Genomic DNA, 16,701 nt, shown 5'->3' with positions numbered 1-16,701 from the left:
ACCTCCTTACCAGAGTAAACTTGTTTTAGAAACGCAATTTTTTAAAACATTTTGACGTGTATATGTGTGTACTCTGTATGCATATGTGTATCTTTCTATTACCACATCATCATCTAGAGCTAGCTTTCTTTTTTAGGGTTTATTTTTAGTGTGTGTGGGGAGGGGTGTGAGGGAATGCATGCATGCATGTTTGTATGCGCCTGTGGAGCCAGAGGCATTAGAGTCGGGTCCCTTCAGCTGTAGTTACAGTTTGTGAGCTACCTGATGTGGGTAATGAACTTCAGACTCTGGTCCCCTGATAGAATAACAAGTGTTCTTAAGTGCTAAGCCATCTCTCCAAACAGCCATCTTATTTATTATTATTGTTGGTGTGTGGGAGGGCTCTGTGTACCTGTTTCCATTCAGAGGCAGAGGAGGAAGCCTCTTACTGGTTGTAGCCAACAATCCTCCAGTCGCTACTCACTATACCCCAGCTCTCCCCAGTCCTGGAGTTACAGGTACGCATAGCTACTCCTGGCTTTTATGTGGGTGCTAGGGATTCGAGCTCAGGTCCTCATGTTTGAGCATCCAGCCTGTTACAAGTTAGTGCAGGGTTATGGTTTGGACTTGTCCACCCTGCATCCTTGATTCATGTGCTTAAACCTGTTCCCTGAGTTCAGCATTAAGAAGTGGAGCCATAGACTTCACATTGCTGCCTACGCTTCACACTGCTGGCTGGCATTGCGAGTGTAGGTCACACCAGCTCTTGTTAACTGTCTCAAGGATGCCAGGGTAGTTCAGGAAGATGTATCATGTCATGACAGTGGACATGGTGGGTGGGATTAGTGCCCTTAAAACAACCCCAGAGGAGTCTGCTAGCCCCTTCCATCATTAGAGGGCCTTGAGAGAAGGAACTGTCTGTGAGGAGCAGACTCTCTCCAGACACTGAATCTGTTGGCGCCCTGATCTGAGACTTCCTGACCCCCAGGCCATGAGTAGGAAACTTCCGCTGTCTTTACACTTCCGGCTTACGGTGTCCTTTTACAGCAGACAGTGCATGAGGAAGCGCAACTGGGTTCCTATCAATCATGCTTTCTGAAATTCGAGTCTCAGAATTTTGCTGTCATGAAATACTATCCTGTAACTAATTACTGTTAGTTAGGGTTTGTATTGCTGTGAAGACCCACCATGACCGTGGTAACTCTTAGAAAGGAAAACATTTAATTGTATGGCTTACAGTTCAGAGGTTTAGTCCATTAGCATCATGGGGAACAGGAGGGTGTGCAGACAGACAGGGCGCTGAGAGGAAGCTGAGAGTCCTACATCTTGCACAGGCAACAGGAAGTGAACTGACACACTGGGTGTGCCTTGAGCTGAGCGTATATGAGACTTCAAAGCCCGCCTCCACAGTGGCAAACTTCCTCTAAGGCCACACCTACTCCAACAAAGCCACACCTCCTAATAGTGCCACTCCCTATGATCTTATAGGGGCCAGTTATATTCAAACTACTACAAGTCCCATCTCTGTATGGGCTGAATGTGAAACTATTTTTCACTTGTTGTCTATGTAACAGGAGGCTGGCTTTGGGCTGTAGATGGCTGACCCCTGGCATAGATGACTGATGTGAGCAGTTAGGGCAGATGACCTGTAAAGGGTGAGTCTCTACCCTTCCCACAATGCTTCACTGCTCACTTTCCAGGTGCTGAGACAGGAACCTGGGCTGGGTAGGCAGAAAGTAGCCTAAAGGACATTATCTTTCTAGAACAATATTCAGTACTGACTAGACTGAGGATATGGATATGATTTCTTTCCTTGTATTTATTTTTCAGAATATTTGAAACTATTTCATGGAAGGCGTGTGGCCTTTTGCTTGTTTGTTTTTTTGTACCAGAATGAAGCCAGGGCCTCACAGCTGCTGGGCAAGTGCTCACTGAGCTATCTACCAGGCCTGCATCATGATGTGTCAGTGTTTCTCTCCAGGAAGAAGGCCAGTGGTCCCAGCCTAACAACAGAGTTGGTTTATGTTCCCTGTATAGAAACGAGAGGTGAACACCGTTTTGGCTGATGTCATCAAGCATATGACTCCGGATCGAGCATTTGAGGACTCCTACCCCCAGGTAACAGGGGCGTGCTTCCCAATGTGGGGTTCTTGTTCTGTTGAGTGACATACTCACGTTATACTATCAAAGGGTACACCCAGGAATCCTGTGTTTAATCTTGGCTCTGCCACATCCTAGCTTTGGGCCTCACTTTTGTAGTATACTACACAGACTTACACACATATACACTATACCATATACACTACCCAGACCTACACACACACACACACACACACACACACACACACACGACACACATACACTATACAGACCTATACATATATGCACAACTTATGCATATACACTACACAGAACCATACATATACACATGACACACATGTGCTGCACAGACCTGCACACATATGCCAAAGTAGGAAAAGAGAAAAGATGAAGTGTTTGGTCCTAGACTGGATCCCCACAGGAGAGAACAAGGGGCAAGGATGATGCCAGAAGGGACCTGGTAAGGCCTTGTGAGCTCGGACTGTGCGTGACAGGATCTTTTCAAGTTAGTGTGAAATCAGCTGAATTTGATAGCAGCAAAGTGGGGTGCCAGTGAGGAATGTTGTTTTTAGGAAATGCAAAATGCAGTGTTAAAGCACGAGGGATGTTGTTCTTATGGTCTAAGGGAAAAGAAAGCTTGTCTTTCTTAGAGAAAATGTCTGGTGTTGTTAGTATTGGTTACTGCAATAAAACGTCTGTGTTAATCAATTTATACAGTACTTGTTGTTCTTTTTGTTTTGTTTGGCTCACAGTTTTGAAGGTTGCAAGCCTCATTAGTCGATCCTGTTGGGTAAATTGCTAGCCATCTGGAGAAATATCTCCAATAGCCATATATTCAGTTTTGAACAAGCAAGTTTATTAATTTTAAGCCAAAGTAAAAGGATAAATACTGAGAGATAGGTAAACATCTAGCAAAACATGATGGAATTGGGCACTCAGAACATCCAGTGGAAGTGGATTGGTGGGGAAGCTGGCTCCTTTAAGGCAGCTAGCTGGAGTTCTCCATGTGAAAAAGTTCCAGACAATTCCCTCAGGTGAGGCTTCCACGTAGCAACTGACAGAGAACATCATCCAGTCAAGTGCTCCCCAGCATCCAGCAGAAAACCACTGGGGAAGTTGAGGCTGACTGACATTCCTGGGTCAGCTTTCTGTCCAGGGGTAGGCCGCCATGGATGGACTTTTCTTTACGTTGTGTGATAAACAGTAATAACCTGTTCTCGGGGACACAGCTTTTAGGCTGTTTTCCTGTTCTCTTCTTTCCCTGCCATGGAGTTAGGGGGCAGCCATCCCTAAAGAAGGGGCCTTGGAGGACACTTTGAGACAGGCATGCTTAAGTCTGAAATGTTTCCAGAGTCAACTTCTCAGTGAGCTCAAAAGGCACGTGATAATTTACCAAGATAATATACTAGTAATACATACTAGCCAGGGAGCAAGAAAGAGACCAGGAATGGTTGTGTCCTATAATCCCCCAGGTAGGCACACCCCAGTCACCTAAGGACTTCCCACCAGGGCCCTCACCTTTCTACCATTCCACTCTCTCCCAGTTGTACCATCCAGGAAACCAAGATTTCCCAGCACCACATAGAACAGGCAGAGTGGCACACGCCTGTACTCTCAGCACTGGGGAGGTAGAGGAAAAGGACTAGAAATTCCGAGTTCCTCTTGGCAACATACTGTGCTCTAGGCAATCCTGTACTACTTTCATTTTGAAAGGTCAGTCAGAGCATTGCAGAACAGGCTCTTTCCTGATCACATGGGCAGTCCTACCTAATCCTCATGAATACTGCCCTGCAGAAGAGGCTGAGGCCAGGGCATAGTCTCCAGGACTCTAAAGAGCCCCAACTGAGGCAGGATCTAACCTGATCTGTTTTTTCTTCCTTGAGCAATCCAGGCTCGCTCTACAGTGGTTGTAGTGGGGAGCTATGCAGGAGGGCTGCCTTTTTAAAATGTACAGGTTTTATTCAACAAGATGTGTTCTCTCCTTCCGCTTTACAGCTTCAGTCAATAATTAAGAAAGTCATAGCCCACTTCCACGATTTCTCCGTGCTCTTCTCAGTGGTAAGTAGCGTTTCTCAGTGACCTTTGGAGATGGTGCCCTCTGCTGCTGTCATGGTTTCATGGCGGCCAGGCCAGGAGCACTCTTCCTTGTGTACAGCACCTAGGTCCTGTCACCTTAACAAGAATTGTTTGATACGGCTTCAGCACCATCTGGAAACACGGTACTTGCAGACTGAGGGAAGACTGTTGTTTCTGTCTAATTTCTTCCTCATCGGAGGGGTGCGCACCCCACCTGGTGCTGACTGAGCACCCCTTGTCCAGATGCTTCATACATGGTGTTTTGTTCTTGGATTTAGGGTTCTTCACACATATATAGAATGAGATTCCTTGAGCTGGGACCCAAGTCTAAATAGAATTCTCTTACATTTTATATGTATCTTTGCACAAAGACAGGGTTTCATGTAATATCTTAATAATTCTGTACAAGGGACTGAAGAGGCAGCTCAGGGACATGGTTCTTGCCTGACATGTTCTGTGCCCACACTGTCAAACAGCACAACAAGGACAAGCAGAATATCATGGTATAAAATGTTCAACTTGGGCCATCGTATTGACACTAAAAAGTACAGAATTAGGAACATCTTAGGTTTCAGATTTTAGATTAAGGGTGTTCAGTCTGTAAAAAGAATTCTAAGCCAGGTCCTTCAGGGGATCCCCAAACATTCCTTCTGCTTATTTGAACCTCCCCTTCCCCCACACAAATGATCCACAAATTATTTCTAGTTGTTTGTGTCAAATGTTTTCTTTATCCTTAGGAAAAGTTTCTACCATTTCTGGACATGTTCCAAAAAGAGAGTGTGCGGGTGGAGGTTTGCAAGTGCATCATGGAAGCCTTTATCAAGTGAGTACAAGATGGCGTGACCAGCAGCCGTGACTGCTAGCAGTTTGAGAAGTGTGTCTGTGGTGATGCACATAACATAAATCTTTAAAATTTGATATATTTGTGTGTGCTTGTGTGTGTGCCTGAGTGGATGTTATATGTACCATGGGTATGCAGGAGCTTATGGGGGTCAGCAGAGGGGCATCAGCTCCTCTGGAACTGGGAATTGAACATGTAAGTGCTTTTAGCTGATGAGACATCTTTCTGGCACCATGATAATTTTTAAAATATCAGGCATCATGATAAAAGTTAGTAATTAATGCTTAAGAAAGCCAAAGGGGGTCTGGAGAGACTGTCTTAGTGGGTGAAGCCACCAAGCTTGATGATCTGAGTTCAGTCTCCAGAGCCCACGTGATGGAAGGACCAACTCCATGTGCATGCTGTGGAGCATACCCTGCGTCCCCATAAGTAAATGTTTAAAAAAAAAAAAAACACCTAATTGAAAGCAAACTGCCAGATGTTGGCAGGATACTGGCCACCAGTTCCATGCCTTCAACATGGTTTTGGAAGGAGTCGGTGTTTGTTTTTTGCATCAGCGAGGATCCTACATAACCATGGCTACCCTGGTGCTTGCTGTGTAGCTCAGGGTAGCCTTGAACTTGCAATAACATTCTGTCTCAGCCTCTTGAGTACTGGAATTGCAGGCGGGTGCCATCAGATTCATTTTGAAGGAGACACATGGAGCTTGCAGAGCAGCGTTTACAGAGTGAAAGCAGGCGTGTGCACGAGGGGCTGGTGCCAAGAAAGCCGTCTCCAGTGCTGGGTTTACAGCAGACGGCTTCATGACTCATTTTAGTCTCTGTCATTTTCTTAAGTCCAGATTCTTAAACTGCCTGCCAGTGGCGCTCCCTGTAATGATGTACAGGCAAGCATGAATTTTTCTATAGTACTAGGGATGTGAACTCCAGTCTTCATGCTTATGCAGCAAGTACTTACATGCCGAGCCATCTTCCCAGCACTTTAATTTTAATTTAGTCTTTTTGTTTGTTTGTTTGGATTCTAAGATACTAAGTGTTCAAGATAGAACATTATCTCTCCACACAGACATACACAAAATGCCTGTCAAATAGTGGAGAACATTACACACGACTACTCTTAGACATCCTTGTTGAGAGCCTTCATATATGCATACACATATAGTTCCAGCTATTGAGGAGGCTGAGGCAGGAGGATTTTGAGGCCATATTTTAAAATGAAAATTGCTCTAAATACTAAGTACATGAATACGGTTGGGTTTAGAAAATTGAGTATCAAACAATACACAGAATATTTCAGAGTAATATCAAATTTTGTGTATTCTCTTTTTAAAAGGTTTTTGAGTTCATTTCTCTGTGTATGTGTGCATAGGTGTGTGTGAGTGTGTGTGCGTGTTCATGCATGTGCATGCGTGTGTGTTCATGCATGTGTGTGTGTGTGTACATGTGTTGCAGTACAGGTATGAAGGTCAGAGGAAACAAATACGTTTTCTCCTTCTACCATGTGGGCCGTCAGGCTTAGTGGCGAGTACCCTTACCCACTGAGCCATCTTGCTGGCTCTCATCTTATCTTTCTAGAAGATTAATTCCTGACTGGTGAGATTGCTCATGAGATAAGGCACTCTGTGCAAGCCTGAAAACCTGAGTTCAGGGGCTGGAGAGATGGCTCAGTGGTTAAGAGCATTGCCTGCTCTTCCAAAGGTCCTGAGTTCAATTCCCGGCAACCACATGGTGGCTCACAACCATCTGTAATGAGGTCTGGTGCCCTCTTCTGGCCTGCAGACATACACACAGACAGAATATTGTATACATAATAAATAAATAATAAATAAATAAATATTAAAAAAAAAAACCTGAGTTCAATCCCCGGAACCCATGTAAAGTGGACAGAGAACTGACTCGAGAACTGTCCTCTGACCTCCACATACTTCTTATGGCGTGCTTGCACCCACCCACACAAGTACATACCATAATGATAAATACATTTTTCTTTTCTAAAGATTAATATTGACTGCTTTATCTTTAGTATATTTGGAGCAGACATACCTACTTTACATGAAGATTTGTTTTGGGTGTTGGTCCTGTCATGTTTTGCTTGGCACTTAACTTCTGTGCAGGTTGTAGGCAGCAGTGAGTGTTAAATGTAGTAAAAAGACAGGCTTTCCCTTTGCCGGGCACAGGCAGTGGCTTATGGTGATTTTGCAACTAGGAGCAGTCAAATGTGTAAGAGAGTACCTTGTGACTTACAGAAGAGCTCAGAGGAAAACCAGAGCACTGCATCTCAGTGCTCACTGCCTGTGTGCCGTACCAAACAGAGCATTTGGGGGTCTCATACAGCTGCTGAAAGCCAAACCCACTCTTTCATGGCCATGGACAGAGGTTTACCATTGTCTCTTCATGTCTCCTAGGCACCATCAGGAGCCAACCAAGGACCCCGTCATCCTAAATGCCCTATTGCACATTTGCAAGACCATGCATGACTCTGTGAAGTAAGACACCTTTAAAGTTGAAATGCAGCGTGACTGGGGTGCATTAGGGAGTGATGTCTGTAAGCTGCTGCTGCAAGCAGCTTGATCTGGTCTAGATTCTCAAAACCTGGGTCTGGAGAGAGAGCAAAGTGAATAAGGGCACTTATTGCTCTTGCGGACGGCTTGGGTTTGATTCCCAGCACCCATACATGTTGGGTCACAACTGCCTATGATTCCGTTTCCAGGGGATCTGACATCCTCTTACCTCTGCAGGCTCCTGCGTGCGCATGATGCACATGAACTCATGCAGTCTTGCACACATGCGCATTTAAAAAGAACAAACGAGTAAAATGAAAAGATACCTGCTTAAGAGGCTGCAGAGATGGTTCGGCTGATAATGTGCCTCTTGTGCAAACAAGAGGACCTGAGTTTGAATCCCTGACAACCATGTAAAAGCCAGATGCTGCTGGGCACATCTGTAACCTCAATGGTGGAAACATAGAGACAGGCTGAGCCCCAGCCAGTCCATCTATCAGAATTGATAAGCTCCAGATTCAGTGAGACATTGACTCAAAATTGGTGACAAGCAATTAACAAAGACACTTGATATTCATCTCTAAATTCCACATGCATATGTGTGCATGCACACGCGCGTGCACACACACACACACTCCATACACCTATTGAAAAGAACACTCCAGTCTTACAGAACAAGGAGCACAGGCTAGCCTCCAAAAGAAAAGTGAGATAGCAAATGTTTGTACAGAAGGATTTCTGTTGTGGAGAAAGGGCTGTTTTTGTGCGTGTGAACTCAAAGGCTGTCTCCTAGAGCTGTCTGAGAATAGCATAATGAGATGGTATAATGACAGCTCACTCAGCGCCTAGCATAGCCCCTTAGTTTATCTCCTCCTTATCTTGTTATTTGATGTGCAAAAGACGTAGCTTCCATTTCCTGCAGTGGCTTTACGCGCCCAGGATGTTGAAAGTATAGGTCTAGCCTCAGGCCTTAACCTTTCACTCAGGGGCTGCTTCCATCTCACAAGTTGCTTGTGGTTATTTTAATCTCCAAGGAATTTGTGTGCAGCAGCTTGGTTCACTGAGAAGTGTCTTAAGAACTGAGAATGTTGCTTTGGCATTTCATCATCCACGGGACGCGTTTCTTCTTTTTTCTTCTTTTTAATTTTAGAGCCTTTATAACTGTGCCTCAGATTCATGAGCAGTTAGGAAAATCCAAATGTTATCAGTATTACTACTCTTCCGTCAGGTGAAGTGGCACACACCAGTAATCCCAGCACCTGGGAGACAGAGGCAAGAGGATCACAAGTTCAAGACCATAGTGGGGGTCTTAACAACAACAGTAGCTATACATTTTCATAATAAAAGTACTCAATAGACTGTAATTGAGCAAAAACAGAAACAAAGGAATACAGATATTTATATCTTACAAGGTAGCATTTGGCTCAGGAGACCTGCAGCAGGGCATGATAGCCCTTAGGTACATCACCAAAGGATCCAGTGTCCTCCCTGAGCCGTGCTGCCCTCGTGTTCCTGCTGGAAGGTGGCTTATGTCCACAAAGGCCATGTCCACACCCAGCTTTCTCTGAGGGACAGCACTGGGGACAGTCACACTTTGCCTGCCTTCACACTGTCACACCTAGCTGTGAAGGAGACTAGGAAATGTCTCAAAGACCTGAGGGGCACTAAGTGAGGTGCCATACACCTCTAATCCCTGACTCTAGGCTCAGGCAAGCGGCCAACCTGGGCCAGATAGTGAGACCCTGTCTCAAATACTAAAAATGAAAAGAACTGAGGGCACATTGTATATCAAAGAACAGTGCAATATTTGCCAAAATTTATTTTCCCTTACGATAAACCAAACAAAAACTTGGCTCTTTTTTATTTTGGGGAATAACCTCAGGGCCTTACACAATGCTAGGCAATCATTCTACCACTGAACTCAATCAACCCCAAAGTTTTAAAAGCTTTAAACATAAATTTGGGGAGCTATTCATACGGGAACTATTTGCATGTGTAATCAAACTAGACTCAGCAATTTAGATTTATATTTGTGTTTCATTTTCTGCAAAGTATCAGTGAGATGTTTTCAGACACATCCAAAAGTAAATTGAGGGACGAAGGTGGGGAGAGGCAGCCACATGCTATAACAAGCGTCCCAAGGTGTTGATGGTAGAATCTTGTTGATGGCAAATGTGTGGGTGTCTATTAGAAAGTTTTTTGATAAGCAGCGGTGGTGGCACAAACCTTTAATTGGGAAGCAGAGCAGGTGGATTTATGTGAGTTTGAGGCCAGTCTGGTCTACAGAGTGGGTTCCAGGACAGCCAGGGCTTCATAGCAAAACCCTGTCTGGAGAAAAAAAGAAAAAGAAAAAAAGAGAAAGAGAAGAAAGTTCTGTGATGTGTGGTAGAAAATTTTAAAAATAAAGAGATGCCAGATTTTCTCTGAGTGCAGGACTCTGACGTCAGTGCTTGCTGTCTGAATTCTAAAGAAGAAAAAGTTGCCTTCTCTTGTGCTGTTGATAACCGTGCCTTGGGAATGGCGGCTTCAGGGGGAAGAGACGTACATTTGAATTCTGTTCCCTTTGGTTAACACTTCTGTCTAAAGATAGACAGGCAGCCTGTTGGGAGTTTGTACGTCTAGAAAACGCACTGTTGCCTCGCTCTGAACCGCCTGCCTCTGGTGCTCTCCTCTGCGGGCGGCTACATTTGCTGCCTCCGTGTTAATTATGCACCGTTATTGATTGTAGCGCTCTCACTCTGGAGGACGAGAAGCGGATGCTGGCCCACTTGATCAATGGATTTATAAAAATGGTAAGTTTGTGGGAAAGAAGTTTCAGTGCACTTGGAAACATGATGTCATTGTTTATCCCCTCTCCACTGAGAGTGGCTCACATTGTATTCCCCAGTGCTTTTCATTTTTACTGAGATAAGATGGAATTAGAAATTTCTTACGTTTGTCAAGACTCCCTTGGGGATAGAGCAAGCCAAGAGAAGCTGACTGTGGGAAAAGTCAGAGGGGGAGGGGTGGGACAGGGAAAATACAGATGAAAACTCCTGGGTAGTGGCTGGGCTTGGGGTCTTCTCTGCTGCCAAGACCTCCCATCTATGTCACCATGGTCCCACCCTCTTCCCATTGCCTTCTGTCCTGAGCAGGCTTACCTCTGACCCTGTGGTCTATCAAGATGGACTCCCATAGCTTCTGGGGTGGGAGCTCTTTGGATTAACTTGTGTGTTATATTTCTCACATCTGTATTGAAATACCTGACAAAAACAACATATGTGAGGAAGGGTTTGTTTGGGCTCACAGTTTGAGAGAACAGTCCTTCATGGTGGGGGTAGGGGTTATGAAGTCACCAAGGTAGGACCTTGAGGCCACAAGTCATTTTGTGTCCGCAGTCAGGCGGGGCTTGAGGAGTTCCCTGTGTTTGGTATGCTTTCTCCTTTTTCTGTAGTCTGGACCACAGCCCACAGAATGGTACCACCTAAATTTAGGGTGGACCTTTTTATCTTAATTTACTCAAGCTAGATAATCCTTGGTAAACATGCCCAGAGGCCATTTCCCTGGTGAGTCTAAACTCTGTGAAGGTGACAGTCATGATTGACCAGACAGCTTGGGGGGCCTGAGAGACCCGTGTGACCCAATCAGGAAGACCTAGAATGGAGAGCCAGGGTCCTGGAGCAGCCCTCATGTGGATTGTCCGGAGGCGGCAAAACCTGAGCCTGGGCAGAATGCCCCGCCCACATCCACGTCCATCCCATCATTTGCTGTTGCTTGGCAGTTAACCTCAAGTGTGGTGGCAGAGAATAGCACTTTCTTTGGTTTTTAACTTATTTTTCATTTCTTATTTGATGGTTTTATACAAATAAACATTGTATTTTGTTCACATCACCCCATTTACCCTCCCCCCCCCCCCGGCCTCTGCACCTTTTCCCAACAAGTCTGCCTCTTGCTTTCATGTCTCTTTTATTCCATTTGTGTGTGTATGTGTGTGTGAGAGAGAGAGAGAGAGAGAGAGAGAATGAGAGAGAGAGACAGAGACAGAGAAAGACAGAGAGAGACAGAAAGAGAGAGAGACCTGCTGAGTTTCTAAGTGTTACTTGCATGAGCGCGGGTGTAGACTTACTGAAACACGGGCATCTTACCGTGGACATTGACTCTCCCTCCCCCGCCACCATCATTGTCTTGTTTTCTTAGTTTGTACGTCTGTAGATTGGCTGGCTATCCAGGCTTCTTCAAAGGATGCCAGCTCAAATGGCCCAATGGAGTATCCATGCTGCATACCTCCCCAGGCTGCTGCTGGGCAGCTCCACTGTCTTCCAGATGCCTCCTTCCTGTCCACTCATGTCTTGTCGTCTAGCTGTCTCACATGGTGCTATCTTTCATGGAAGTTCACTATGGAAGTTCAGGGCTTTGGAAAGCCAAGCCTTAGATATGCAGTGACCCTCAGCTCTATTCTGTCGAGTTGTTGGTCAAAATGAGGCAGGGGTCATCTGTGAGGGAGAGGAGGTGAAGAGAGCGATGTCCTGACGGGAGGAGACCTCACAACGGGAAGGCTTGCTTCAGTCTCTTATGGGAACATCCTGCCGTGTGGTGTTCGAGGTCACCTTTGCCTAAATTCTGGGTGGCCCCGGGCTGGCCTGAAACTTCTGAGCTGAAGCAGTCCTCCTGCCTCAGTAGCTAGGATGAGAAGTGCACATCACACATCTGGCTTGGAATCCTCTACTTTAATAAAACATCAGAATCCAAACTGACCGAGGTAGAAATGTTGAGGTCCACTGATAACAACTGTAAAATGGTGGCCTGTCCAAGCAAGGACATTGATGGGTGCCGTCAATTCTGATAGAAATTCACAATCAGCCTCTCTGTTCCCAGGTAGGAAATGGACCTGGGGACTTTAGAGTTCTCCTTTGTCCTTGCCTTACATAGCAGGCTCATCAGGAACAATGTATCTCTTCCAGCCTTTGTCTGAATGTCACTGGGTCTCAGGGTGTTAGCCTCACACCTACTATGGGAACAGAAAGCTCTGTGCAAACTGATCTTCGGAGTAGTGAACTCTCTCCTGCTGTCCAGCTTTTCATAAAGACAAGGAAAGAGGCGCCAAGGGGTTAAGGCGGAGACACTTCCTCTGGCTGCTGAGGTCAGGTCCCCATCAAGAAACAGTAGGGTGTGGCCCATATTAGGGAAGCCCCTGTGACAAATGGCTCCCAAGGACCCAATTTATGTTTGGTGAAAGGCCACAGCTGAGAAGTGAAATTCCATGATTTCCTTTCCTTACTAGTCTGGAAAAATTCTATTTTTCCCCTGCTATTTTGTGGCCTTGGACTTGTTCTTGTCACAGAGCTGGGCTTCTCAGCAGGGCCTTTGAGTTCTACTTGGACTGAAGTGATACGAGACCTTTGTAGTCAGGGAGAGAGGGGAATGTGTGTGTATCTGTGTGTACGTGTGTGTGTGTGTGTGTGTGTGTGCATGAATGTGTGGGTGTGCACAACATTTAAACACACGTGTTTGTCTTTCCACTAATAACAACACTGTGCCTTTTTGTATCTCTCTCTCTTTGATTCCAGGTCTCCTTCGGCCGTGATTTTGAACAGCAGCTCAGCTTTTATGTTGAGTCCAGGTCGATGTTTTGTAACCTGGAACCTGTTCTTGTGCAGCTGATCCATGTAAGCATTTGTGTCGTAGGTTCTTTCAATGAGTGCTGATTGCTTATCAATATGCTGCCTACTAGGCTCAATCTGTTCCTTTAGTTATTTGAGACTAGGTCTCATGTAGTCCAGGCTGGCCCCACTATGTAGCTGAGTCTGGCTTTGAACTCCTGATCCTCCTACCTCTATAGCTCCCCCACCCTTTACTCCCAGGGCTGGGGTCAAGTAGATTGCAGTCTGATTCTTCAAGCACGCTCCTGCTACTTTCCTGGTGAGCTGCAAACATGGCTCTCCAGAAACTCACTGTGCTTATGTCTTTGAGGATCTTTGTCATATTTTCTTTCTTTTTGTTTCATTGATTTTTTTTTTTTCTTCTTGGATAAGATTCCCGTTCCACTTCTCAGAAATTTGCTTGGTCTGATTTCTGCATGGCAGTGGTAAGAGTGAAGAGGTCTGCACTGAGCTCCACTGATGGGCAGGGGACCTCAGGCCCTGTCTAACCAGAGGTTTGCTGCTTTCCGCAGACCTGCTGACCCCCTGAGTCAAAAGGCATTAGTAATAGCTCTGCTTACTATTAAACAGCTAACAGCTTGAAAAATACCAGAAAAAGTAAAATTATATATATATAAATCAAAAGAAAAATATTTTTATTTCATTCTTTAAAAACAATTCCTAAATAATATAGTTACGGACTGGGTATGGAAGACAGTGGCAGGGTCTAGATTTTGTGAGGCCCTGGGTTCTAGTCCTGTATCCAGCAAAACAGATAGAAAGTGTGCTGCTTGTGTAGCTGTAATCCCTTCCTGATGAGGTGTGTGCATGCTTGTCAGCACCACACAGCCCCAGCCTGGGAATCAGACCATTGACCACTGCTCTTATTTTCTGTTCCTCATCAGTCCTCCCCACCCCCAACTCTTTATCACTGTAGAATGTGGCTAGAAGGGATGTCATCTGGTGCAGCCACACCCTATGTCACACCAACACAGGGTCTGACAATTGCTGTTTCTTAAAATCTGCCCTTGAGTGCAGCACCCCGAGGATGCCATGGTGTACAGTTTGGGAACCAAAACTTTCATTATTCTCTTTAATATCTTTCTATCTATTGAAAAACAGCACTTTTTTGTACTTATTCTCCCCCACCTAGTATGTTATTTTGCACAAATCATTCTAAGACCTAAATCTAGAGGCTTTACCTATAAAATGGGGTTAGTCATGGTGCCCACACACAGGGCTGTAAGGATCAGATGAGTGGGTGGTTGTGTCAGCTGGATAACGTGGCTGTGGTTGCTGCTGTTAGGAGTGGCTGCATCGCTCAGTCTAGTCTTAGATTTGGAAGTTTCCCTGAGATCGTGTGCTTGGAATGTGGAACTTCTGGAAATGGAGTAAACAAACCCTGGTTATTCATTAACCCAGAAGAATGTTAATTTGTTCTGCTCATTGGTAGATATGACCAACACAGCGAGTGCCTATGTTCTGCTATCTTGGAGATATTTACTCAAGCCTAACTTGCCTGTTGATCTTAGTATTTCAGCCTAAGGGGCCAGCTGGTTAGTCTTGGTCCCTGTTTGCGTGTTTGCTTTGCTGTCTGAGGAGCCCGCATCCTAAGCTCTGGAAGATGTGACTTTGGGTCATGATCATTTCATCACCATTTCTGTTTTGTTTCTTCACAAATGTAGAGTGTGAACCGGCTGGCAATGGAAACAAGAAAAGTCATGAAGGGGAACCACTCCAGAAAGACGGCTGCGTTTGTCCGGGTGTGTTATCAAGATAAGGGCTTCAGACACTGAACTGTAGAGGCTTTTGAGTTTGCACACTGCTAAATGGCTGTTCGCAGGGAAAGCTAAGTGTGTCATGAGAAGGATGGCTTAGTGTTTGATTTTCTTTTCTTTTTTATTTTTTTTTTTGGTTTTTTTTTTTAGAGACGGGGTTTTCTCTGTAGCTTTGGAGCCTGTCCTGGAACTAGCTCTTGTAGACCAGGCTGGCCTCGAACTCCCAGAGATCCGCCTGCCTCTGCCTCCCGAGTGCTGGGATTAAAGGCGTGAGCCACCACCGCCCGGCCTAGTGTTTGATTTTCAAGATTTGTTTTTCCCTAGGAATCAGTAAGCTAAACAGTGTCTGTATTGTTTTCAAAAGAAATGTACAAGAAGCCTAAATTTCAGTATAAATCATACATCTCCCATCTCCAGATTGAAAACATTCCAAAATTGATAAACCTGGACAGCTCCATATGACTGTGTTTTGTGTATAAGGTTATTGAAAATGCTGGGTCTATAAAACCCATAGGGACATTATAGAATTCTGTGTTTTCACTTGGGTCCCCTCCGCAGCATACCTCACTGTGTATTATATACACAAATATTCCAAAATCTAAAACTCTCTGAAACCAGAAACACCTCAGATAAGGGTCACTCATCTCCATGTGTTCTGAGGTGGCTGAGAGAGGCATTTGTATTATTTTGTGCCAGCTGCATATTCTTGAATTTTCTCTAGCATGTTAATATAAAATCTTTCTCTAGCAACTTCATTTTCACATAATATCTTCATGCCTGTAAATGGAAGACCTAGTATAACTTTTGCCCTTGGTCAGGGTTATATCCAAGTCAAAGTTGAATCCAAATGTCAGCGTCTTGAGTTGACGCTCCAAATCACAGTAAAGTGCCCGTATCTTTTAAAATGAAGCCATGCCCGAGAGATCATAGTGAAAGGCAGGCATCCACCTCTGTCCCTGGACCTCCTGCCTCCCCAGCTTAGCTGCTTATTACCTCCATACTCCTGGGCCGTCAGTTTCTCCATCGCCCGCACAGAGGTGTTATCTATGCATAAGTGCAGTGAGTGGGGAAGAGCTATTTTTCAAACTCTCTGCTTTGCCTATTTCTCCTTCCCCAACTTCCCAGGGCTCATCAGAACCGGGATTGATGGTGTGTTTGTGCGTGCATGTTGGGGGGAGACGATGAGTAAGCGTTATGTGTCTCCTTGGAAACACATGCTGGGTGCATATGGGCATATTGACTGATCATCTGCATTCCCCTTCTCTCTAGGCCTGCGTTGCCTACTGCTTCATCACCATTCCATCCCTGGTGGGCATCTTCACCCGCCTCAACCTCTACCTGCATTCGGGTCAGGTTGCCTTGGCCAACCAGTGCCTCTCCCAAGGTAAGCCTGCTTATCTCTCTAGCCTTGATGCTCCCTTGTGACTGAAGAAGTCTGACTCAACCACATGTATCTCTCTCTGTGTGTACTGAGAGATGACACCTTTAAGGGGGAAAGAAAGCAGCAATCAGGGAATATTTTTATTCTTTTTTTTTTTCCCCTCAGTTTTTCGAAACAGGGTTTCTCTGTGTAATAGTCCTAGCTGTCCGGAATTTGCTTTGTAGACCAAGTTGACCTCAAACTCACAGAGATCTGCCTGCTTCTGCCTCTTAAGTACTGGGATTAATTTCGTGGGCTTCCACTGCCTGGCTTAGTGAATATTTTTAAATGTTTCTCTAGCAGGAAACATGGAGTCAGGCCACACAGAGGCAGGTGGAGACAGATGGAGGAGTGAGAGATCTTTCTGTCATGCCCTTCTCCAGTCCACT

The 16,701-nt window shown here is 45.2% G+C and overlaps 1 protein-coding gene across 1 annotated transcript in view; it reads left to right on the top strand.

Annotated features, from left to right (window-relative positions):
- Vps35l (VPS35 endosomal protein sorting factor like) overlaps nucleotides 1-16,701 on the top strand; it is a 104,822-nt gene that overhangs the window by 51,875 nt on the left and 36,246 nt on the right. Inside the window, exons 19-26 of the mRNA XM_057778410.1 lie at nucleotides 2,017-2,097; nucleotides 4,075-4,137; nucleotides 4,893-4,978; nucleotides 7,401-7,481; nucleotides 10,225-10,288; nucleotides 13,043-13,141; nucleotides 14,800-14,877; nucleotides 16,162-16,276. Coding sequence (XP_057634393.1) covers nucleotides 2,017-2,097; nucleotides 4,075-4,137; nucleotides 4,893-4,978; nucleotides 7,401-7,481; nucleotides 10,225-10,288; nucleotides 13,043-13,141; nucleotides 14,800-14,877; nucleotides 16,162-16,276 — 667 coding nt within the window. The remainder of the gene's footprint in view (nucleotides 1-2,016; nucleotides 2,098-4,074; nucleotides 4,138-4,892; nucleotides 4,979-7,400; nucleotides 7,482-10,224; nucleotides 10,289-13,042; nucleotides 13,142-14,799; nucleotides 14,878-16,161; nucleotides 16,277-16,701) is intronic.

The sequence above is a fragment of the Chionomys nivalis genome, chromosome 8, assembly GCF_950005125.1.
Source record: "Chionomys nivalis chromosome 8, mChiNiv1.1, whole genome shotgun sequence".
Taxonomy (NCBI): Eukaryota; Metazoa; Chordata; class Mammalia; order Rodentia; family Cricetidae; genus Chionomys; species Chionomys nivalis.
The sequence above is the reverse complement of the archived record's forward strand: the minus strand, read 5'-3'. Positions and strand labels throughout refer to the sequence as shown.